Source organism: Aplidium turbinatum, chromosome 9 (assembly GCF_918807975.1).
Source record: "Aplidium turbinatum chromosome 9, kaAplTurb1.1, whole genome shotgun sequence".
In the NCBI taxonomy this organism is placed as follows: Eukaryota; Metazoa; Chordata; class Ascidiacea; order Aplousobranchia; family Polyclinidae; genus Aplidium; species Aplidium turbinatum.
The window spans coordinates 19,678,774-19,704,808 of record NC_137480.1 but is presented as its reverse complement, the minus strand read 5'-3'; the positions used below and the strand labels follow the sequence as shown (position 1 = coordinate 19,704,808).

The 26,035-nt window shown below is 38.1% G+C and overlaps 2 protein-coding genes across 3 annotated transcripts; both read left to right on the top strand.

Annotated features, from left to right (window-relative positions):
• Positions 1–6,865: 6,865 nt before the first annotated feature.
• On the top strand, positions 6,866–8,356 carry LOC145776763 (zinc finger MYM-type protein 1-like). The gene has a single exon (XM_082587989.1). The coding sequence runs from the start codon at positions 6,866–6,868 to the stop codon at positions 8,354–8,356; it is 1,491 nt and encodes a 496-aa protein (XP_082444115.1).
• Positions 8,357–9,801: 1,445 nt separating this feature from the next.
• On the top strand, positions 9,802–18,497 carry LOC145777697 (myosin catalytic light chain, smooth muscle-like). 2 transcript variants are annotated; one of them, XM_082589132.1, is made up of 7 exons: positions 9,802–9,871; positions 10,540–10,567; positions 12,149–12,289; positions 13,595–13,768; positions 14,074–14,151; positions 15,253–15,299; positions 17,934–18,497. In XM_082589132.1, exons 1-6 carry the CDS (start codon positions 9,869–9,871, stop codon positions 15,279–15,281), a joined length of 453 nt encoding a protein of 150 aa, XP_082445258.1. In that variant the 5' UTR covers positions 9,802–9,868; the 3' UTR covers positions 15,282–15,299; positions 17,934–18,497. The 2 variants fall into 2 exon arrangements, with proteins under 2 accessions (XP_082445258.1, XP_082445257.1); XM_082589131.1 differs by lacking the exon at positions 12,149–12,289 and adding an exon at positions 12,790–12,933 and having other exon boundaries at positions 9,853–9,871.
• The last annotated feature ends 7,538 nt before the right edge of the window (positions 18,498–26,035 follow it).

Sequence of the window (26,035 nt, the reverse complement as noted above, 5' to 3'; positions counted from 1 at the left end):
TAAACCAGGCTAGATAGGGATATTGATGTTAATTCTCTCGAAAACGAACTCAAGCTGTTAAAATAGAGAAAACATTTACATAAATCTATTAAAACTGTTACAGTTTTACCTGAAAATCCCTATGTTTAATGCCACTGCAAAAAGGTCTTTTTCGTTCCACAGACTGGTTAAAAATTACTTAAAAAGCAGATTAACCCAAGAGCACTTGAACCATAGAATGAACAATTGAACACATTCACAAAAACTTAATCGATTAGGTTCATCTCATCTCAATTTGCCAATAAATTATTGCTTTCAATGATCGTATTATTAACTTTTTAAGGAAAATTTTCAAGTGTAATACAGTAGCAGTCACCTATATAGTGACAGTAGAAGGAACCTTGTTGTTGTTTGATACCAGTAGCAGTGGCGTAACCAGGATAAAAATTTGGGGAGGGGGCAAATAGAGAACGACAAAGTGTTTGATTTAAGACATCGCCACCTGATGTGCAGTGGCGTATCCTGGTGGCTTGAGCAAAGAGAAGCAATGAAACTGGTGGGGGTTAGAGCGTGCCGATGGCACGCGTATTGTAGGGGGGTCCGGGGGGCATGCTCCCCCGGAAAATTTTTGCAAAATTACACTTAAATAATGGATTAAAGCGCTTTCTGGAAACATTTTTAGGGTAATATTTGTATGAAAATTATTAGCAGATAAACAGCTATTAACTTATTAAAGGTAGCTCTTACACACGAACGGGAAAAATCTGCGGCTAAAATTAGAGAACACCAAAACCTCAGCTACACAAAAACCCAACAGAGTAAGCCATTCTGAAATTGCTTCCACAAATTAGTTAAAAGAAACGTAAATCGTGTAAATTTTGCGCGATTTACGATTTTCAAAAATTTTATGGTATCTTTCTGTGTGTCTAAAACACCAAAAATGGAAACTTTTTGCTTGTTGGTACAAAAGGCAATCATGAAAACTCAATGTATAAATGATATAAAGTATTTAGAATGCAGCAATGCTAAGGGGGTTCTGGGGGGCGAAGCCCCCAAGAAGTTGGATTGACTTTGACTGCTGCGCCTCTGGGCCCACCTACTTTTAAAATGGTTCCTCCATCCCTGGGAAGAGCAGTTCATTTATGCAACAGCCTAATTAAAGGAAACATCTAATATTCTTAACCTTTTGGGAGTTAGTCTCATGCATTAAGCTAACTTTTCAGTTTCTGCGTTTAAGCTTGCAGGTGTCCGATAAGTCATTACATATTTATCATCATCATGCAAAAACAAAGCTATATGTATTATTAGACACTTGTGGTGCGATGCATTAAATATCATGTGAGGGACTTAAAATTCTAAATAACCGGCACGACTTCAATTGGTTCGTGATCATCCTTCATTTTTAGTCAACAATTGAACCATGGTCATTGCGGTTTTATGGGTTCAGAAATTTTCGGTTCACCAAATGCAGGTTTCGAACTTTAGAAAATGCCTATTTCATTTCATCGGCTCCAAGTTCTCACGTGAACCAATAATGAATTAACAAAAATTACCTCGAGATGTGACTTAATGGGATACATTCGCCAGGCTTTTGCAAATTTTGCAATCTGTTGCCAAGAATGTGACAAAAATTTTCTGCAAATGATGTTACTCATCTTTCGCTGGGATTTCAAGTGACGTAACGAGATATAGGATAAATTTAGCATCTTTAAACATTGAAGCACGAATGGTAGGCTATTTTCATAATTTTTGTTTAAATCGTTAGCAATAGTATGCAAATTTGCAAAACCGGGCCATATCTCATGGTACGCATGTTGCGAGCAGTAGCCTACGGAGACCATATTTTGGGTGTTCACATTCCTTAGAAAGTTTCTAACACATGCCTGTTTGCGCGCAGTGACTCTGTATATCATGCCACAGCCCACATCAGCATAGTTCATGTGATCTGAACAACCATTGAGCAAACTGCAAACCTAGCGTGTGTTTAAAGCCTGCTGAAAAAAAATTAATACTCAAAAATGGTCACTGTAGGCTAGCCTACCTCCGTACGCCACTAGTTAAACCCAAAAACTTGCATGTTTAGCAAGCTTATACTTTTGCATTGGCTATAATTTTTGTTATTTTGGAGCTAAAATTTGAAACAGGTTATGTGCAATTAAAAAGTCGTTGGATTGGATGTTGAAATCAGTAGCAGAGCCAGTCCAGAGGGAATGAGAACTTGGCCACGAGCCCCCCCCCCCCCTAAAAAATAAAATACAAAAAAATCTCTGCTTTTGCAATGTTGTCTCGCTCTTTCAATCACATTTCATTGACCTAACCAGCGGCATAGGAGAAACGCGTGTTTTTAGCAGTAAATATTTTGACAAATTTTAAACCAGAGATAAAATAAGCCTTCAATCGTCCGATCCCAAGTTGGGATAATTAAACTAGAACTTGTGATAAAAACGCTTTAAAGTTACGGCAACTGGAGCTTGTGATAAAAAAACTTTGATAACAATGGTATAAAATAGCACCAGCTCAAAGGATTTTTTCAAATTCAAATTGGTCTAAATTAAAACATAAAGTGAAAATGATTTGCCGCTGGAGGTCGCAAAAGAGCAGCAATTTTGTCAATCAATGTCGATCAGTGATTCACTCTTTCATGACATGTGCTTTGAGTTAGACAATGGTCGCTTGGAAAAAATGCTTCGGACCATTATCCCATAAAAATGTTGAATTGAGTTGACTGAAAATGGAACAAACGCCAGTTTTTGATGAATAACCTCAGCAAGCTACAAAGTCTACATTTCGACACAACACAATAGACACATTCGCTTATTTCAATTTAGTTGTTTTTATTTCTGATGACCACAACCAAACACAGTATATATGCCAAACATAGCAGAGATCTAGAAAAAGATAGAAGCGACAAAACTCGAACGTTAGATTACATAGGCGTAGCCAGGGGGGGGCGAAAGGGGCCATGGCCCCCCCCAAATTTTTAAAGTTTGGATCCGAAGTTGAACCCTTTGTTGAAAATATAATAAAATTTGTAGAAATTTATAACTTTTTCCAAGACATCTGGCTATTAACACCCCCAAGGACTTGTTTTAGACACACAGAAAGACACCAATAAATTTTGCAAATCATAAATCGCGCAAAATTTACTCGATTTACGTTTCTTTTAACTAATTTGTGGAAGCAATTTCAGAATGGCTTACTTTGTTGGGTTTTTGTGTAGCTGAGTTTTTGGTGTTCTCTAATTTTAGCCACAGATTTTGCCCGTTCGTGTGTAAGAGCTCCCTTTAAAAAGTTAATAGCTGTTTATCTTCTAATAAATTTCATACAAATATTACCCTAAAAGTGTTCCCAGAAAGCGCTATAATCCATCATTTAAGTGCAATTTTGCAAAAATTTCCGGGGGAGCATGCCCCCGGACCCCCCTAAAATACACGTACCTTCGGCACGCTCTAACCCCCACCAGTTTTATTGCTTCCCTTGCTCAAGCCACCAGGATGCGCCACTGCACATCAGGTGGCGATGTCTTCACTTAAATCAACACACTTTGTCGTTCTCTTCAATTCATCAAATATTTGGCCCCCCCCAAAATTTTTTCCTGGCTACGCCTCTGCGTTAGAACATTATACCGGTACGAAAAACAGGACAATCGTCAATCAGGCACGTTCGCAACACCTTAAAAATTTATTTGATTAACATATTTAGTTAATTTACTTATAGTTTCAAACAAAGCCATCATTTTTTTAATTTCTCCTCAGTTGCCCTCAAAAGACGCTTTTAAAGTAAAATATTGCTCCTTCATTTGTGCACGACTTTTACCACTTGATTTGCTGCCGAGCGAGAGCCTTCTCTCCAGACGCCATGAGAAAAAGGGAAAACTAATTAGTATCAATAACATTTTTGCTTGCATTTTGCCGCTAGTTCCCCAGTGCGCTTTTGTAGTGCAGACTAGAGCGAGAATAGTGAGATGAGACAATAGCTAAGTTTGTTGCCAGCTGTACGAAGTGAAACCAGACCAACCACCGGTATATTTTGCCTGAGAAGTTAAAGCATAAATAAGCTACTGTATAATTTCGTTGAATAGACCAAGTCTGAGGAGGAAACTTTGGCAGAACTATAGTTGTAGTTGCTGCATGTGAAATAACGATTTCACCATTGCTTTTAGATGTTGACACATGTACACTATAGGCTACTACTTATAATGTCGGTACTGTATAGTAGGCTACCTCAAATGTTTGCACAAAAAGCTAGGATATAGCTTATGATGGACAAGTGTGCATTACATTTAATTTGATCATTGAATGCAAAGGCTTGGGAAGACTATTTGATTCCAATGTTGTTGAATATGACATTTATGTAAATTATTTACACTTTGAACTTGTCCACAGCAGAGACCTGTTTTAAAGTGGTAGTGGACAGGATTTTTGGATTGTTGGCTATAGTGGAGTAGTGAGCGTACTGGCGTGAAGTTTAGAAATATGTCTATTCAACATCGTCCAAGAGCACGTCACTGTGTCTTGGCAAGACATTTAGTGTTATCTTAAAATGAGAGAATGTGATTGAATAGACAAGCATTTTAGTGTGTGAACATGTTGTAAATTATTGCTCTGTAATTTGGCAGAGAGGATACTTCGTTGAGCTGCTTGTATGTGAAAGTGGGAGGGGAGCTCTACCGTATACGTTGGCTTCAAAGGACTAATAGTGCAGTTAGAGCTTATGTTTTAAAAGAATGTATATCATCACTATCAATTTGATGCTAATTGGCAGTTGTCATTTTTTTATAAGACAGTTTATTGTGTGTAAAGTTTATGATAGCTGTAAAAATACATTCTAGGTAAAATTGTAAAGCAAAGGAGAAAAAGGACAAGTTTGGTTTGTAACATGATGCTCAATGCTCATGCAAATGATAGAATACATTTATTGCAATCCAGTGATGATCGGTGAGGGAAAGCAAGGAAAGCAGTGCTTACCTGAGCAAAAACTATGCAAAATATAATGAGTGAATTCTAGGTTTATCTTATTATTATTTTTATCACGTCTATTTTAACTTGAAAATTACTGTGTTCGTGACTAGAATTACTCGTAACGCTTGTGAGTAGTCTAAGTCCTCACCAAACCGCATGTCTTGCCTATAAATGCCAACTAACGCAAACGCTCCTGTCAGAAACCACCACTGAGGCTCCAGGGAAATCAACTTTCAAAGTTGCTTTTCCTATACATTCAAAAACGTCAAAAAACGCCTTCGTTTTATCCAATCCTGACTCGTTTTGCAAAACGTCACCAGCTGCTTAGCCAGTCAGATGTGTTATGGTTAGAGTTGCTTTCCCAGTGACGTCAATGCGTACAATCGCTAGACTATCTCGTCATACGTACAGAATGGTCTCTCGTCACGGTACACAGCACAGCATCATAAAGGCGAAAAGATGTCATAGAAATATTTCAGACCGCAGAGAAACTGCATTTCTTGTATAGAATCTCATGTCAGTCTCCGTAACAGTTACCCTGATGGTAGCCGACTGTGTTGCAGTTGGTAATAGAATCAACAGAAAGAATCAGCCTACATAAGCTTATTATTCGTAAGTGCAGATAGTGGCACACCGTTTCGGCCTTCCGGCCTCCTCAGTGCAAAAGGTAGCCTACACTGGATAAAGCTGTAAAGCAGCTGCTTTTAATCATTGCAGTAGAGTTAGCCTAGCCCTAGATAGTAGCTAATAATGTGTTAACCAGTTGGAATTCGGAAATGCAACAGAAGCAATCAGCCTAATTAATATTATGCAAAGAAAGTGCTTATACCATTGAACTAACAGTCGTGGCGTAATTGTTAGTGCGTGGGGTTCGCAGCTGAGAGCTTGAGGGTTCGACTCCAGCCACCGCCTGTTGTTCCTTGGGCAAGAAACTTTACTGTCAAAGGCGAGTAGGCCTAGGCTACTGGGTAGCTCCAAATTTAGTCACATTGTAGCTTATTCGAGTTGGTGGAAAACAGCATAGATTGTACCCTGAAACTTGAATGATTTGGTTGTACTGTAATGGGTTATGCTATGCCTTTGGTTGTTATTGCTACTGAGTGCTATTGCAAATACACAACTATCTAAACTTCAGCGTGAATATAAATTTCACTTGCTTGTAGGCCTACGGAAATTCCAAGTGCGTTTGTATATTTCTGAAGTTAGAAAATATTTTAGGAGATTTGTTAATAACTGATGAGTGCAAGAATTAATTGTTTCAAGAACTGCAAATTTAAAAGTAAAATGAATACTGTGGATCAACTTTTTGATAGGTCATTTTCCTCAAGAACGTTTGAAGAAAAGCGTAACATAGTAGATGCTGGTAGACCTCTGCCTGAACTTACTGAGCTAAGTGAACAAGACAGAAAATGCGTTCGTCGTTTTCACGTCTCGTCTTACCAAAAAATTGATTGGCTTACAGGAAGTGACCAAAAAAATTGTTTATTCTGCTGGACCTGTCTTTTATTCTCTGAAGATCGGTACGGACCTTGGGTAAAAGAAGGTATCCGGAGTCTGCGCAATCTTGTCGTTAAAGCTCACAAGCATAAAAAATCTACGTTACATATCAAGGCTACGCTGAGTGCATCAATCTTCGGAAGCCAGCGTGTTGACATGCAACTAGGAGAGCAGTGCCGGGTGAATATCTCTGCACACAACTGCATGGTGGAGAAAAACAGAGCCATTCTCTGGAAGTTAATCAAATTGTCTGTTGGGTTGGAAAGCAGGAACTCGCATTTCGCGGCAATGACGAAAGTGCCGGGTCTCGAAATGCTGATAATTACCGGGAATTACTAATTTACACTGCCCAATTAGATCCAGATTTACAAGAACACTTGAATTCTTCTAGTGTTTTTAAAGGGATATCTAATCATATTCAAAATGACATGGTACATGCTGTTGCCCACGCCTTAAGGCAAGTAATCAAAGAAGAAATTGCAGAATCACCATTTGTGTCAATTTTAGCTGACGAAACAACAGATATTTCTTGTAAATATCAGTTTTCTTTGGTTTATCGCTACGTGTGTGACGGAAGTCCCGTGGAAAGATTCATTTGTATGAACAACGTGAGTGAAGATAAGTCAGCCAGTGCAGTGTCTTCTCGGATATTAAGTAACATCAAAGATTTTGCAAATTGTGATAATAAACTTGTTTCACAAACTTATGATGGCGCAGCTGTGATGTCATCCTCTCTTAACGGAGTGCAGGCTAAAGTTAAATCTGTTTATCCTACTGCTTTGTTTATTCACTGCTACGCACATGTATTAAATTTAGTATTGTCTCAAAGTGTCCAAGCAATTCCCTCTTGCAAAGTGTTTTTCGCTTCTCTAAATGGTTTGGCTGCCTTCTTTTCGCATTCTGCAAAACGTACCAAGCTTCTTGTCGATATTTTACGCCGTCGTCTTCCACATGTGTCCGTAACACGTTGGAATTATGCATCTCGTCTCGTAAACACTGTGTACGAAAATCTGTCGGAGTTACGTCTTGTTTTTACTACCTTGCTGGATAATGCTGACGATGTGCCTTCTGCTGTGTTGGAGTCAGTTTCTGGTCATCTGGCTAACTTGGAAGACTTTTCGTTTTGTTTCTATTTGTCTGTTTTCAACAGAATTTTTTCTCACACGGACGTTTTATTTTCAGTTCTACAAAAGTCTTCGTTCGACATACTGAGTTGCAGGCAAGAAATCGATGCTACCCTTCAAACAATTCAATCAACTCGCAATTTCTTTGACGAGATTTACGCTGCAACTGTCAATGATGTGGGCCCTCCAAGGAAACGACTGAGAAGCTCAAGTCCCACCAATGATGCTCAATCAAATTTTCGTGCTGCATTCTATGAAATCATAGATAATATTACCCAACATATGCGCACCCGTTTTGCTGACTATTCAAAAATTCGGTTTCTTGATTTGTTGGACAGTTCGAAGTTTAATGATTACTGCGGAGACTTTCCGGCTGAATCTTTTGAAGTTCTTTGGGACAACTACGGTTTTGCTTTTGACAAAGTTTCGTTAAAAAATCAACTAAAAGTGCTTTATTCGACACAGGAGTTTCGAAGAAAATCACCAGCAGAAATGTTAAAGTTTTTGAATGATAGTTTCTCAGCAAAATCTGCTTTGTCTCAATTGTATTTGCTTTGCTGCTTGGTAAACGTTATACCTGCTTCAACATCAAAAGTAGAAAGATCGTTTTCTTCTCTTAAACGAATTAAGTCCTACGCTCGCAATACGATGGGTCAGAGTAGGCCGTCCGATCTGGCTCTTATATCTATAGAATCAGAGCTTCTCACATCAGTAATAGAAAAAAAATCATTCCAGGATTCAGTCATCGCACATTTCGCCAGAGCAGAAAGACGTATGAATTTTACTTTCAGATAAAAATTTTCAATTTGGTGCCCTTCAAGATGTGCGTTTCAAAAAGCAAGTTGATGAGCACTGAGCAGCAGATCTTAATTAAGCAAGGGTAACGTTTATGAGCCAGTAAACTTCTTTAGTCTGAAATATTGCAGAAAATCTGTTTTAAGTGAATGATGTATTGAAACTGTGTTTAAATCGCCGCATTACTGCTTTTTATATCTAACCCGTGCCTATTCATGTGGTGAGAAAGGTAGCTTCACTGTTATATTATGTACTTTTGTTTGTTTAGTTTGTATTTCTTGCTGTTTTTTGATGTCTCCTCGCCATGTACTTTAGCCTACTAGCTTTCATAGTCATGCCTTTGCCCTTTTTACGGCGTTGATATAACGTTACTTCGCCAATGAACGTTCAGGTGCGGATGCAATATTAATTTGTTAAGCTTCTATACGCAGGAGGCAAACTTATTCAGCTTTTTGTACAAATTGCTTGCGGTTGTAATGTTTAGGCCTAAGTGTTAGTTTTTGTGGTGTAGGCCTAACTGAATATCTGAGAATGAACATCCATGACGGATTAAATATTTAGACAACTATTATTCCATGTCTAACACTGAATTTTGGTCTTGCAACGTTAAAATTAAGATTGTTCATGACTTCTAAACATTAAATGGATGTATGATCACGACATAGGCGAAGCACAATTTGACAGATTTTTATTTTTGATTTGTTTTGGAAATGCTCTCAAAGCGCACCAAATTGGAAATGTTTTTCAAAAATTTCTGGGGGAGGCCCCTCAGACCCCCCGCTAAAAGTGTTGCCTTCGGCAACACGCTTTCGGGCTTCGCCCGACGGTTAACCCTTTGTGCCTATTACCTTGCTGCAGCATATTTCCAAGTTGCTTTCCAAACGGTTTAAGCCACCGACCGTCACTGAGAATAACCATAGCTGTAAAACGGTTCTAGGACAATTGCCCCCCGGACAATTCCATCAAAAAATGCAGTAAAGATTTTTCTTAAATAGCGCTAATGGTTTGATTCTTATTTGCGACATAAAGATATATAACACATCGCCACTAGAAATGTAAAAATCAAGTACATTGCGATTTTCATAGTCTTCTACAATACAATGGTCTGCCTGATATTGGCCTTGCAATCCTTCCGCCTCCGCCTGCCTTTCCTTTGTTCGGTGTAACGATGTTGCCACCAAACATTTTCGCGCTATGAATAAACTTCACCAAGTCATGCTTAAAATTTTATTATTCTCTTAGTATTCATTATCCGGGGGCAGTTGTCCGGGGGGCAATTGTCCGGAGGGCAGTTGTCCGGATACCCTGTAAAACAATATGTACTTTTTGTTGGAATGGCAAAGCATATCTTTTATAAAGCGGTAATATCAAAATTAAGTTAGAATTTTGGTGTATCTTCATCTTATCCACCACAGAACATCACTCTTAATGTATAATATATTTTCAGACTTAAAGCCTGCTAGTTAAGTATAGTCATTTTTTGTTAGGAAACATTAAACTTTCACATTAAAAATGGTAAGTCATTTTTATTAAGAGTTCTATCTACAATGCTGGTACATTAAATAATAGAATTTTTATGCTGTGCCCAGTGTACTTTTTTGTTGGCTATTCGATGGCTGTCTGATAAAATTAAGTATCTTTAGAAGTTTCAGTAGAATTCGCAGCTACTACTGTGTATAGTGGGCTGGCAGGGATCCCGACGTGAAGGCTTCTACTATGATCCATTACTATGATTACAAAATTAAAAATGTAACTTTGTTAACCAACAAAAGGTGCGAATAGCCAACAATAGTTCATGTTTGATGAACGTAGTATTTCAAAAACCGCTCTTTATCATGATACCAAATGGATAATAGAGTAGCTTGTAGCGTCCAGCTCGCTGAACGAACAATTTCTCTGTCCAATACTGTTCCAATGGTTTTAAGGCATCTACAATTGCATGAAGCTGTTGCGATTTGAGGCTATTCAACTATCACGTAACGTCATTTTCTTGCTTTTGCGTCATATGACGCCAATTATAAGCTATGTTGCCAACCTTTGTTACACAATACGACAGTTTTGAAAGCCTCATCAAGTGTGTCACATGATATTTGAACCTGTTCTTGAGCATCGGCAGCGGATTGCATACTGCATAGTGAGGATCAGTTTACTCACCCAACATTATTTACAAACCTTTTTTTCAGACTGACTTCTCAGACGATCAACTTTCAGGTAAAAATTTTACATTTTGCATATCATATGGATTATTTCCATGCAAAATGCATCTTATTTTGTTTACTTTTGCAACTTCTGGTTTTACAAGCGTTTGAAGATCGTACTGTATAGTGTTGCCAATCGAAAGCCGTGTGAGGGCCACTTTTATGCTAAAAATTAATCATATCGTAATTGTTTTTCAGTCCGATGAATTCACAAGTAATATTTAATTCGCAGCAAACATCGCTAATCCATAACAGAAAGCTCTGGGTCGAATTGTGATCGTAACTGATTGATTTATTTTATTATGAGTTTAATCAGCACGATTTAGCTTTTATTTCTATCAACACGCTAGATACGAAAGCGATGGATAGTCCAACTGCAAACAAGTCTTGGTCAAGAATTTGTCAGTCTCGTAATTGTTTATCGGCTGGAGGCATATGCCCCACTAACCACCCAGACAAAAAAAATCCTCATTTTTACAATGATTCAACATCTGCAGACGTTGAATCAATGTAAAAATGACGAATTTTGTTCTCTGGGTAAACTTTGATTAAACGTGTTTTGTTAGTCAACTTTTAGTCTAATAGCTCGTTTGTTGAAAAACAGCGATCGCTGCTTCAGTCGTTGGGTCACACAAGGCGTCGTTCGTATTCCGTTATCACTCATGACGCAAAAGGGCTCTTGAGCGCATGTGCGACGAAAAGCTGCTTGACTGCCCTAATATGGTAGCGGTCGCCCTTGAGGTGGCTGGCGAGTTGATTGATTCCTACACAGCCACCCAGTTAGTCGCTACTTCTTCAGAAAACCAGCCCCTTTTTGAATTAACTTAACCTCTACAGACGTTAAATCAATGTACAAAACAATTCATTAGTTAGTGTTGGCTAGATTATATCTGAAAACCGATCTAATGCGTTTCTGTTTTTGTTTCATGAAATTCCACCACATGGGGTTTGTGCACTTTTGATTTGTCTAAAGTTTTTAAAAAAGTTAATCTTCAATTTTTTATATTGAGGAGCGAGCGACACCTTGTGGTCAAAAATTATGCAACGCTGATGAAACCTTTATCACACCTGGTCATTCAAATTATGATGCACCACCGTCTTTTTAACAGACTTTTTTACTTTTTATAATAACAACAATAGGCTACATAACATCATTTAAAATATAACGTAATACTCTTGAGAAAACACTTGTACAGTAACATCAAGTAATTTGTAGAACACTTACTGCAACCGCTTCACCTGACGTGTTTATACCGTAGCCGGGCATTTCCTGTTTTGGATGGGCTGGTTAAATGTTAATATTTGCAAAAGTTATGAAAATACTATTATTAAATCGGGATGCCCTTAAAGCACTACTCTTTTAGTTTTGAAAAAACAATAGCAGCGTGTTTCTCATTGTTTTAGATTTTAATTGAACATCTTCTATATTTTTGGATTCTCTAAAGATACAGAATAGACGTGTTTATTTTTGTAACGATTTACTGTTTCATCATCAACCTGACATTTTTGTTTAATATGTTACTTATTACTTGGATAGTGTATCTAGCATATTAATAATTGCACTAACATGTGTCCCCCGTTACTATTTTACCAGACTACAAGGAGGCTTTTGAGCTATTCGATAGGGGCACCAACAAAATAACTTACAGCCAAGTCGGTAGCCTAATCCGTGCCCTGGGCGAGGACCCGACCAATTTAGATGTTTCCAAAGTGCTGGGAAACCCAAAGAAAGAGGGTAACAAACCCCACGCATGGGACACCCCCTCACGCAATCACACCTGGTTGGCGCCATGTTTATCAACCGGCGCGATGTCATACATTGGCTGTGCAGCGTGTCCATGCCTGTGAGACTAACTACCTGTCCCAACCAGAAAGTCAGACCTTTTTACGTTGATTCAACGTATTCAAACGTTGCATTCATGCAAAAACGGTAGCTTTTCTGGCTGGGGTGTTTACGAAGCATAAGTTGTCTTCATAACCAAATTTGGTTCATTTCTGGGTCTCTGTCTGACGTTTTCTTTGACTCAGGCCTCAGCCATGAGAACCATCTTGAAGTGTGCATGACTTAAATTTGAGCTACATTGCGTCTAATTTCTATTGTTTTCTTCATTTCACCCCAAACTTTATCAATTATTTTCTCAATGTTTCCACTTCAATTGCTTACTTCACCTCAACATCCTTTTGAACTTTTTCACTGCATCTTTCACTTCTGCACATCCACCACAACCCCAATAGAGTACCGAGATTGTTTTTCCTTGTTCGACAAAACCGGGGACGACAAGATCGCTTACTTCGAAGTTGGAGAATGTCTGCGGGCATTTGGCCAAAATCCCACTAATGCTGACGTTGCAAAGGTTTTAAATAACCCAAGTCAAGAAGGTGAAGTATGTGACGAAATCAAGGTATTTTACGTCATCATGGAATAGTTTATCTTTTCGGTCGTGAACCTGATCTCTTTTATTCAAAATTGACGAATTCACGAAAAACTGATTTTAAGCTTTTGTTTGGTGTAATTGGTTACAGATTCGTTCTCTGAAATAGCCTCTGCTGTTCATTGTATCTTTGGCCCTGTCAGTTCATGTTCGCTTGTTCATCCTACTTGCATTGTTTCGATGTCACGAACTGTGGTTCACGCATGCGCACTGTTTTTCAAAAGCTTGATCGTATCAACTGCCACTGTAGTGATCTTATTATTAGTTTCTTTATCGTTAAAACAAAACGACAAGTAATAAATTAGCGTGTTGAAGACAGAATAAATATTTAACTGAACAGTGTTTTAACCACGACTTTTGGCCATCATATGTAATTGAACGATTGTAGCACTCAGTTGGTCATCACATGTGATAAATTTAAATGCATGCCTCAATTTTATGACTTACTAATAAAATGGAATTTTAACGCCGAGAAAAAAGAAGCAATAAATCCGATTCGATACTTGAGTCCTTTGGTCAATGTTTTTCCTTAATCTTTTTGGCTTGTAACCTGTCTTGCTTCATTGTTCTAGATTTGACTAATCTTTTTGTTTAATGCTTCAACTCAGAGTTGAACACGAAACAAGTGACCTTCGAGGAATTCCTTCCCATGTTGGCTCAGATAAAAAGGCAGGCTGTGCCTTGCAACATCGAGGACTTTATTGAAGGTCTCCGGGTGTTTGATAAGGAAAATAATGGCACAGTGATGGGTGCCGAATTGAGACACGTCCTTGTGTCCCTCGGTAAGGCTCGTTATAAACTCTAAATTAAAAGAATTCACGTATTTGTAGTGTGGATTTTAGCTCATGGATTTTAATGGAATGACTTTTCCTGCTGTGATTAGATTAAACCAGCTACCAGACAAACACGTAAAATGAAATACCCCTTCGCAGTTGTTTTACTTTGATATAAAAGAGCAAGATAAAGCAGTGTTTGAAAATTAGGAAACGTTGTTTAACAACAGAGGTAAACATTGTTTGGCTGAAGCATGGAAAGAAAAATTTTTGTCACAAGAAAATTTTTATTTGTATGATGGTTTTTGTATCAGGTGAGAAACTAACAGAGGAGGAAGTAGAACAACTCATGGTGGGTCAAGAAGATACCAACGGTTGTGTCAATTATGAAGGTTTGTACTGACCCTACTGCAGTAGTCTTTAATTTAAGTTTCTTTGCAGTCTTTTTCTACTGAAGCAATGTTTATTTAAGCTTCAACATTTACATGTATATAGCATTTGCATTTCAATTTGAAGTAAAATCTTTACTAAATATCAAAACTTTTCCTGTAAGTTTCTTTGTTATATAAGATATGTTGCTCTTATCGCTTTACAGGCAGACAATTTCAGCACAATTAATGAATTACGCTGTATCCATTCCAAGCTGAGTGCTAGAGCGAGATACGAGTACAAGTACAAGAGCGAGATTCAGCACGATTTTAATAAGGTCTTTGGTGTAACCCGACACAAATCTACCGACTCAGAGTAGATCACCTTTAATCACTAATCGAGCCGGCTGGCTAGTGGAGTTGCAGCTGACACCGACAAAGACTGAAGGATACATTCTTCTATCTAACTGCATTGCCGTTGAAATAAATCTAATTCCTTGTTTTAGCTTTTATTAAGACAATAATGGATGACAAGTAAAACAACAGGGCAAATGGTAAACGTTAAACTAAGCTACAGCACGATGCTTTGAAGGGCTGCGGTGTTTTTCTCTTTGAAATTTTCTGCAATTAATTTTCTGTTCTCTTTGTTGGTCTCTGATTGTGATAGCCGATCTTACATTTGATGAAACGAAGGCATGTCTGATCATGCATTGCAAAACTTCTTTGATGCTCGAGAAAACTCGGAGCCAAGGCCAATTTATGGATTTCGTTTCAAAACAAATGTTTGGCAATATTTTATACAGCTGTTTTTGTTAAGCGTAAAACTAGCTTTGGTTTCACCGACTGGAACTAATTTCATACTAGCAACAAACAACTCTACGAACAACCTTGCAATATTGTTTAGACTTTTAGTGGCGATTGCATTCTTGCCACCACTTCATTGATTTTCAGCCGGTAACCTCGCTTTAATTGAATTTACTTTTTTCAATTTAACTTTTAAATCTTGGTTCCCTCAAGGTTCCCGATCATCTTCTTATCTGTTTGACTGCTTAGCCTATTTGTAAACAAACTTTTTTATTTACTGTACTTCTCCATTTAATTGCTTTCGTTTTTGTTTCTTAATAGAATTCAGCAAGTATCTTATGGAAGGATAATCTATTTTTTGCAACCTGGTAAAACTTCACTCTTGACTTGCTCATTCCACTTTTGTATCTTCATAGCATTTGCTTGTGGAGACTTTTCTCCATTCGTCATCTTCTGTTTGAGCTTCAAAAACGCTGTTTTCTCAATCTGCAATGTTTGCATGTCTCACTGGTGACCTGGCCTGTTTTCAAACACTGAACCGCAGTGCTTGACCGGCCCTCAGGTGGCCTTATTCACAGCATTAGTGAGGCCATGGCATGTTGGAAGCGTCACGTTTCTTTAGCTTTGTAGTATCTTTGTGGAGTGAATTAAATTCAAGCAACTGTGCGCCATTCTTCTGTTTCAAAGCTGCTTACTTCCATCATCGCACGTATATTTTATCAACGTTCATCTGCTAACTTAAATTGCGCCCATCACTACCTAGACAGGAAATAAGACCCTTTTTGCATTGATTTAACACTCACAGACGATGCATCAATGTAAAAAAGACTGATTTCTTGGCTGGGGATTGCAGCGAACAGGGGCGCCGGAATTTTTCTGCAGATGGAGGGGCAGGGAGGGCAATGGTGCCTTTTTAAAGTCACGTAAGCTACTGCACATTTTGCAACATAACAATTTCTGCTATTCGCTTTTAGTCTAATTATAATCTTTCATTTTTGCCTCAAAATAATACTTACCGCACAAAATTTTGCAACACAGTACAGGCCTTAAAACTCGTTTCTTTTTCGGCAGCCATCGTGGCCTACCGGGAACTCCTCCTCGGCGGCCAAATCTGTGCGCTTGGAGGCCAAAATACAAAATAAAAATAACGATAGCACAAGTAAATAGAATTAAACTTGCAACAATGCTAAAATGATCACTTCGCGTTGTTGAAGTCTGGGCCTGGGCGACGTCCTACAATAGAATCGTTGCACCACGCAATAACTGCTTTATCGGGATTGCAATCCAGTACTGCGGGACCATCTAACGACACTCGCACGAGTGTCTCCAATGTGGCTGATTTTAAAGAAGTTCGCCACTCCCTTAGAATTCTTTTTAGCAACGAAAACCAACGTTCGACATGTGTTGACGATGATGGCAAGGTAATAAAATAAGTATTTCAATGATGTGAAGGACATTACCGGTACTAAAAGAAGCATAATTTTTGCAAAATATAATCAAAAAATGTTTTTCCCTCGGATTTCAACTAACCTAGTTCTCCTTTTTAACAACGATTCAATGTCCGACAACATCGAATCGACATAAAAACGACAATATTGCCAGCCAATGTAAATTAGCACTTGGATAAAGACTGTGTTAAAATAAACGTCGGGAATTACAAACAAGACTTACAGCGCTGGTGATCGCAGATGGATATATTCCATCAATAACAAATATTCCCGCACAATGCAACAGTGGCGATTATGACGCGCTGACCTAATTTTGCGTCACTCATTGATACTACATATTTTCGACAGTTAATCCACGATCATTCTATTGCGAAATTAAATAATTGGCTAGAAGAGACCGGCGGCCAAACTTGGCCGATTGAGGAGGTAGCACCGGCGGTCATTCAAGCACTACTTAGCGGCCATGGCCGCCGGCTGCTTTAAGGCTTGACAGTAGGTTACATCATTATAACATAGCATGATGCTCTTCTTTGTATACCGAACACTTGTAGGCTATCATTACTCAGTAAAAATTGAGCTGATAGATTAGCATTATCGCTATATCTTATAACTTGAAAAAAAATTGGCCTTTTAGTAAACAAAAGTGCCCTTTTTTGTAATCTTGCCCCCCCCAGTCAAAAATCGTTCCGGCGCCCCTGGCAGTGAACCACTCTTCTAATAAAAGCAGCAGTTTTGCTTTACATTTTTATTGCATGATTTAGCTTTCGCCAGAATGGTGTGTGACGGCTGAAGAACGAGCAAGCTAGCAGTCGCATTGTAAATATGCATGTGGTGGCTGTAGAAACGATGTTGTGACGATTTGAACGCTTGGTCGTTTGATTTTGCAATCTGTGACTTAATCCACTGTTCTACTTTTAGAGAAAATTGTTTTTGTGTGATTTGAAGTAACGAAACTGAATTTTGCAAAGCAGTAGTTGCGCGATATCTAAATACTTAGCAATCGAATAATGATTTCAATTACGTTAAAAAAAATAATCGTTAAGTTTGGAATACCAAGCAGTTTTAATGAAGAAATATATACTTGTATTTTATCGGGAAAGGGGTATTGATTTTGTTTTACTGTAAAACGTAAACATATTTCTTTGGTATGATCAGATAAGATGGTCAGAACAACCCAGACAGCCAATAGTTTTTACATCCATGTAAAAACGGTTCCATGTCCTGTGTCCGACGAGCATAGAGCTTCATCACTGCTGGACAACGCCATAAATCACTGGGTTATTTATCCAACTAGTTTTGAGTGCAATGTCTAGGTTTCCATAGGATTGATGTTGGGCAAAATATTCTTCACTAGCAAGTTAATTTTTTGTACATATTTTTTGTCTGCATGCTGAGTGTTTTCATTTGTGTGCTGCATGGGCTTTGTTTGACCCGTTTTGATTTTTATTGTTTTATTGTACACCGTAGTTTTAAGGAACAATTGTATTTGGTAGATTTGTTCTCAATAGTTGTTCTTTTTTGCATTGATATGTAACAACTTCGTTTTCTTTTCAGCATTTATCCAAGTCATTCTCAGTGGATAAACGGTCCAACTTCTACCAATCAAAAAGGGACATTTGCTCACTTAAAACTTTCATATTGTACTTTGCGGGCTGCGGTTTTGTCAATACAATATGTTTAACTTTACGGATGCTCTCACATTAAAACACCCCTTTTATGTTTGAGTGTATAGTAAAATATTTGTGTTGATAAATTTGCAACATAGTTTGCACGAAAATTGAATTATTTTTATCTGACTCTTGTAAATAATGTAGACATTTAGCAACCTCTATCTTTGTTGTATAATGTAGATGACTTCGAATGTCGGATATATCAATTTCTATGTGTTCTTTATGTTAACAAATCACGTCAATGATAGTCTATGATTTTGTTCCACTGTATCATGGTCTGTGGCGATGGAACTGCGCTGTAAACAACTGCACATACAGCAGCAGATGGCCAATCGTGCTTTGTCCACTGAGGTTATTGTTAAACATAACGCAAGAAGTATTACTGTATTTTCCAAGATTGTTGAACGCGACAGAATTGTTATCAATACACTCTGAAGGTATCTTCCAACTACTTTGTGAAAAATAGTTTTGCAGCCAACAAACCGGTTCGTTTTACATCGATTCAACGTAAAAAAACGGAAAATTAAATTTATGTAAAAAAGACCGATTTGCTGGCTGGTTTTAGCAAGAAGTTACAAATGGCAAACAGACTATCCAGGTTATTTAATCACGCGAAGTTAGAGTATGCCTTGATTAATGAGACAAACTACAACTCTACTCTTGCCTGTGCAAGCTTTGCATCACCAGCCCAAGTTTGGTCACTGAAGTTTACGGTTTGAAATCTTCTTTGTTGAAGTGGTGTTCTCAGTGAGTTACTACGGTACCAGCGTTTAGCCTATATTTCTTCAAGTGCGTTGCTAGACCATAGCGCCTGGTATTAGCCGTTATTTTTTTTATGAGAAGTGCGAGTTAAATGTCAGTGAAGGCTACACCGTCAGCTCGTTTTGGCGTGGACGTCGCTATAAAAGCATCTGGATTCTTTAGCCAAACGCTAGGCCTCATCTTGCACGGCAAACAGGATTGCCATATTGGAGGTATTAACGCCAAGTTTTAGAAATTTGAGCCTTTTTAATACGTTTGGCAGGCTACTTTGAATTTGGTAGTTTGCTATATTTTTAGCGTTTTTTTTTCAGCTCTGCAAATAGTTTAAAAAACTCTGTTTTATCAATGCGTACCGTAGTAGCCTATTTACAAAACATCAGGGTTGAATGGGCAATTTTTCCCGAATCCTGATGATGCTTTTTATAACGTTGCATTTTGGGCTGATTTTGTCAACAACATGATTACTACCATAGCCTAAAAGGTGTTGCGACCGTGCCACATTTTGATTTGAAAGTGTAGCCTATTAAAAAAACGTTAAGTTTCTAAAAGTTGACGCTGAAATCGTCAATAAGGCAATCCTGTTTGCCGTGCAAGATGAGACGGTAACGACTAGAACATCACACAACTAAGGCGAAAGAGCCATGTCCATTGAGTCCTGTCTTTGTCATGAGTTACCAAGAGGAGTGGGGGGGGACTTATATACCAGTCCCAGGTATACAAGTCCCACCCCACTCCCCTTGGTAACTCATGACAAAAACAGGACTCAAGCTGCGTGACTCTTTCACCTTAGTTGTGTGATGTTCTAGTCGTTACCAGATGAGACCTAGCGTAGTAGCGTTTGGCTTTCAGTCGAGATGCTATAGCGACGTCCACGGTTTAGGCTACATGTTTTTGAAGCACGCTGTAGCCTACTCCACTTAGGGTATGTGTGCTAAATTTGGGATCTGCGCTTGTTAGAGAAATCCCATGAGGAAAAAGTCTTGCGACGGTAAACTATGGAAATATTTTCTTGTCAGCTGTATCAAAAGTCAGAAGCACCGAAATACAACTTTCCCAGCCAGGAAATTATTTTCCTTTTTCACACTGATTAAATATCAGCAAAAAGCTAATTTGCCAGTTGTTTTTCTCCAGAAGGAAACAGCGTTGCAATAATGATAAACGATAATAAAATTAATTTGCGTTCTTCTGGTGACTATTTACTAGGTTACCTCGTGATGTTAAAGATGATAACTAGCTTTTGTATTTCCGACGTTTCGTCAGTCAGCACGACTGACTTTATCAAGGTGGCTAAAACAGGTACCTTGTTGCGTGTTTTAATTCTGATTCTTGCTGCTTTACTCTATTCATTTTATCAGTATGTTTTTGTGTTGTGCCATCGTTGCTGAACAGGTTGTGTTAACCTGTTTTAGCCACCTTGATAAAGTCAGTCGTGCTGACTGACGAAACGTCGGAAATACAAAAGCTAGTTATCATCTTTAACATCACGAGGTAACCTAGTAAATAGTCACCAGAAGAACGCAAATTAATTTTATTACCAAATGTCTGGTGAACAGTCTCTCTCTGTTTTTAATGATAAACGATATTATCAAATATAAATACTGTGAGTGTTGGTTTAGATCACAAAGAATCATATTTTGGACACGACCATAAGCTACAACGCATAGCAATTCAACAAACGTTGTAGAGGGGCTGCGGATACGTCTCAGCCTAATAAGGTTCAATAAATAGCCAATAATAAAGAAATACGACTGAAGGGAGGCCCACACATTGTAATGTAGGCTACACGGTCGGTAATGGTCATTTTGCATGAGGCCTACATCGCTTGACAAATATTGAGCTATTCAGTGTCATGTGAAAGAGGTGAAAAAATGTGGCCTACAAGATAGGCTATTGAGTTTTCCCATATGATGAAATCCGTCGCTTGCAGAAGTTGAATCAATGTAAAAATGACAAATTTTGCTGTCTGGTTTATCACCCATGTGCTGGTTTAGTTAGGAGCAACTAGGACTGCTCGAAATAAATAATTCGATGGAATTGTTTTGAGCTGGAAATTATCCTTTTGTCTTTGTTTGATTTCAAGTGGGCTGCAGAGTATCTAGTAGCCTTCCACTGTAATCAGAGAACATCTGGGATGATAAAAGGATAGACCCTCGGCCCAGAGGCTCACACGACGAAAAGAAAGATTTTGAATTAATGTTTTGGTGAACGATTTCGCTTTGTTAAGCATAAATTCTCGACTCGAAACAAACAAGAATCCAGAAAAGCAATATGTAGGCACTGCAATTTAAGCTTTGAGATATACTGTTGCAAATGTTTGGACTGACCAGTAAATTTTCGAATGTTCAAAATCAAAATATTAAAAAAAATGCCACTCAAAGTTTATTTGTCTTGGTTTCATCTCAATTCATGGATCTTCTGAGTAATCGCTTTTCATAGAAGAAAATTGTGGTTTGTTTCTAATAAAAAAAAAACTCGCTTCAAACAATCAGTAGCGTTGACAAGAGGGGGTAGGCTACTTTTGTACGAGGGCCAGTTTTAGATACATTTAGACTATTGTGTATTTTATAAAAATAAAACGAGATCCAGATCCGATCAGGATTCATTGAAAAGCAGTGAAATTCAGATTCTGTACACCTCTACTAGCGAGCTTATTTAGTTAGGCTACGTTTGTCTCCTTGGCACAAGCCTTACGTCACTAATGGTCACCTTACGTCACTAATGACAGCATTGCGAAAACAGCTCATTAAGTTGTAAAAAATGGGAAACCGGTTTCTTTTATGCTTCTTCTTTTATGGTCCTTTTCTTTTATTTTCTTGTATTTCTACATTTTTTGTCACCAAATAGTGGCCCATGGCTCTGTTCACCTGATGGTTGCTGTAACAACCTAAGTGGAGAAGTTCGAAACAAGCACCAATAGTTTCTTTTCATCGTCTCATTTTCCACATATTTTTGTCATCAAACGTAGGCTATTGATCCTTTTGACCTCCGTCACTATCTTCGAAGCAGGCTACGAATGTGCCGCAGCCCGCAACTATGCTAGTGCGCTGAATAGTATTTCAGGATATGAGCAACGTCTTCCCGATCAGCAAAATTTGTCTTTGTTAGCTACGTCGTTTCAATGTCGCCAAACGTTGAAACCATGTGAAAGAAGAAACCTTTGCTAGATGGATTTAGTTTGGGCTTGTCAAACATTTCTTGATTAGACGTTTTATTAATGCAAATTTTGTCACGATTTAAAAAAAAAGCTACTACTCCGAGTTACAAAATAAGGCTGTTAAAAACAAAACTTTCGAATTTTAAAATTATTCTGGCTGATTTCGATTGTTTTTGTTGCGCTTCGACAAGATTTTTCTTTAAAAAAAATTTTGATAAATAATAGCTCACATTTGTTTTGTTTTGAAATTCGAGCAGTTTCGTTGTGAAACGAAACACATTAAAATATTACAATGCAAAAAGCACAGCAATGTAGGGGAGAGTGGGGTTAGTTGGAAGGCGGGGTTAGTTGAAAAATGGTCATTTTTTTAACTCTTGATAACTTTTTTAAATATTTGTTGCCAACATGTGAAGTAGTTTATAAAAACACATAATCCATGTTAGTTTCGATTTGTTGAGTCAAGGTATACCTGTTTGGCTGACAATTTTCTATTTTCTTACTTTCGAAGTAAAATTTTTGGCGTATTGAAAAACATCTTATGCGTCGATATCGTTAAAGATAGGCAGAAGTTTTTTAGTGTGTGTCAGCTGTAGGTGTTCTACAACACTAAGAAATAAACAAATTTTAGTCCAACGCACCATGCTTCAATATTTTAAGAAAATAGTTTGTCATATGTTAATGGGGCTAGTTGGAAAATAGTGGGTGGGGTTAGTTGGAAAACGTTTTGATAACGGTATGACTATGTAGTATGATACGAGTATATCGTCGTGGTATGATAATAAGTAGTATAAGCTCCAATGTACTTGTTTTAAGCAGATATACATTGTAAAATTTTAATTTGAATAACTTGGAAAGTGCTACATATGCGGCATCACAAGTTTTAACAATGCGTTTATTAAAAAATGTTTTTACGATGATTTGATGTAGAATTCATTGCATTTTGATTTTAAAGCAAGTTAACATATTTGCTTACAACCCCATGTTAATGTTTGTTGGTTGAAAAAATAGTATCCAGTTCATTAGTGGGCATCAAACTGACGTTTTTCAACTAACCCCAGACATGGGGTTAGTTGAAAAATCCATTGTATGTTTGTTTATTTTAAATTTTTATTAAAAGCTTAATTGACTCAATACTTATTTTTGGTTGTATGATAGAGGACACCATAGGTGATAATTTAAGCCGCTTCAAGTTGTCAGGTTATGCACGAATTGTTTTAAATTTCACTTTAAAAAAAAATCTTTCCGACTAGCCCCACTCTCCCCTAAATCGCATGACTTCGTTTTAGGACCGTTTCAAACAAAAATATTTTACTTCCGTTTATACAAATTCTTTGAATCAATTCAATTCGTTTTCTGTTTAAAGATCTTTGTGAGAAGTCGTGTTTCCACAAAGATATGCCTCGGTCCAAGATAGCAGCTTGTGCCTTTGTTCAAAACCGGAGTAAAAGATTATTCTCCGTAAGATCCATTTTTTCTTCTGATGTCATAAACGCCGGGGCCATAAATGTCTGTTTAAGGATGTCATGAAGCGGTAATGATGACGTAGAACTCCACAGAGATATGTCTATCTATTTTAGAATGACATGTGCACGTTTGAGATAAAGCAGCTGCAACAGGCGCTCTTTAACTGATAGCTGCTATCTCGAAGCCATTTCACTACCCCTTGAGTAATACACGCATTGCTGATAGCGAATGAGCAATAGAAACACAAGAGATTTCGCAATTGGACTGCGCATACAAGGATTGCCATTTTTATTTTCAAACTGTCATTTATTAAATTACGAAGTTTATATTTTACGAGCCTGCTTGGATGAGTTGGCTTGTCAACAAAAGTTGCCGTTTGACATTGTTTTAAAAGCTGGTGATGTTAAAACTAGGTAAAAACGCAATTTTTATTGGCAGAGGGAGGGCAGAGCAGAACATTGTAAAAAGTAACTTGACTTGATTTATCTGTTAAGGAGATAATGACAATATGCATTTGATTGGCAATCCATTAACATTTTCTACTCTGATGGGCCAAAAACTCGTAAGAAACCCTGCAACTTTATTAAAACTCCTGCACTTGCTTTTATAAGGCACGAGGACTGAGTAGGACCTTACGTTACATTTGTACATTTTAAATTTTACTTCTAACTCATGCGAACATACAGTATAGTAGTACCAGCTAAAAAAGGTCTTAACAATAGTAAAACTCTGTGCTAATGCAGCTTGCATGTCTCAGAACCGACAAGAAGCCACACGTTACTGTAACATTTTACATTACTGTATGTCTATTGTTGCTGTTATTTATTATTGTCGTCTTTACTTTAGCGCCATTTAGTCGTCTTAGTTGCTAACCAAACAGCGTTCATTGCTCACTTTGTTATTTACTAGGAACGTATTAATCATAAGGTTTTAGAATTCCGGCAAAGCGATGATGTTCACCAGCATAATCCTTAAGCACTGCAGTTCCTGTTTGTTTTGCTCTACAGCAGCATCTTGTGGCTGAAATCTCAGCTCCTTTGAATTCTTGTTAACAAATTGTGGATTGATTGATTGAATGTTTATCCTCGAACTGGGAAAGCTTCTTGCAGAGCTTAATCCTGGCAGTTTCGCATACTTGTAGAGGCCTTGAATCACTGACGCAGGCCCGGCAACTTTCCAAAAGGTACCATTAAAAAATCCCCTTTGAGCAACAACAAAAAAACAAATCATAGCTAAATTAAGTCATTTGTTTTCCATAGGCTGACAGAGGGTTAGGGCGGTGATAGGCTAGTCATTTCATTGACGTGGATTTGATTCCCACCACTATTGCTCTTTTTTCTTCTGTAATTACCAAACAAACTTCAAAGGGGATATTTTAATGGTACCTTTTGGAAAGTTGCGGCCCGGTCACCAAGATTGACAGAGTGAAGTTTCCGATTGTTGAAGTCTTGTTGCCGAAGAACTATTGCATCCATTAGATGCCGCTGAATGGAGAGCAGTCCTTAACGTGCGTTGCTCAAGCACACACCCCGAGAGTCGAACCAGCGCCGCTTGATCTTGAAGCTTCTTCGTTCCAGAAGTGACGCGCTAACCAAGTGAGCTGTCGAGGCGGACGAGAACGATATCACCGAAACGAGTCTTTTTGAAAGCACATCAGCGCCGAGGTAGACGACTTATAGTTTGAGAATGTAATTTTTCTGCTTGTAGAAAATCCCTAAAACTATTGTGCTGATGGACTTCAAGTTTTTCCATATTTTCGTTATAAAACGGTTGACTAATCATGCACGACGTTGCGATAAAACCGGATGGATCAACCGTTACCCGGCTCAACTAACCAAACCTTCCCCTACTGTAGCCTAAGTTGTGTAAGGCCTACCATTGAACTATTTTATTCTGTTAGTTTGCCTTCCCTTGAAATAGTTACTCAATTGCATACGGTACAACGAAAGCAGAACTTATCACTGTAAGTCTAGTATAATTTTCTAGAAAGCTGTAAAATTAGTTGAAAAATATCCGATTTCCAATCTTTTAAATATTAGTTTCATAGACCACAATTTGAAACAATTAAAATACTTTCATACTTGGACAGATCCAGTTACTAAGGCCACCGATTTAAATCTTTACGGAGAGCTTTGTATGTGGCCGAATATCAAAAAGCTGGCCAAGAACACTTGAAAAGATGACAAAGATGAACAACCAGAAGACCGTTTTTTTACACCGCTTCAACATTTCAAAACGTTGTTCTTGCTTCGTAGCGCCACCTAACCACTCGAATAATTACAGATCTTGTATCTACCGCGCAATAGGCTAATGACGACTTGGCTCTACAGTCAACAGGGAAGAAGTATCCCTACCAGATCAGGTCTTTGGATATGGTTGTCGGACCACTCGGCGTGCAGCAACACTGACACAGCAAGTACATTTCAGCTAGTATCGGACTTGCTTGATGAACTGAAATTGCTGACTTGTGACATGCCAAGTTTCGGTTTACCCAGTGTCATATTTGCCAACTTCAGCCAGTTGCCGAAATGTTGCTAGCTCAGTTCAGAGCTGCTTACTTGCAGGAGGTTCTTTGGATATTGATTCAACATGTGCAGAAATAAGAT

What these genes read in the sequence shown, in the direction of transcription:
- LOC145776763 (XM_082587989.1), top strand. Translation starts at nt 6,866, where the DNA reads ATGGTACATGCTGTTGCCCACGCCTTAAGGCAAGTAATCAAAGAAGAA.
- LOC145777697 (XM_082589131.1), top strand. An exon ending in CTCAGACGATCAACTTTCAG is followed by an intron (nt 10,568 to 12,789) that starts GTAAAAATTTTA and finishes CAACCCCAATAG; the next exon opens with AGTACCGAGATTGTTTTTCC. An exon ending in ACACGTCCTTGTGTCCCTCG is followed by an intron (nt 13,769 to 14,073) that starts GTAAGGCTCGTT and finishes TTTTTGTATCAG; the next exon opens with GTGAGAAACTAACAGAGGAG.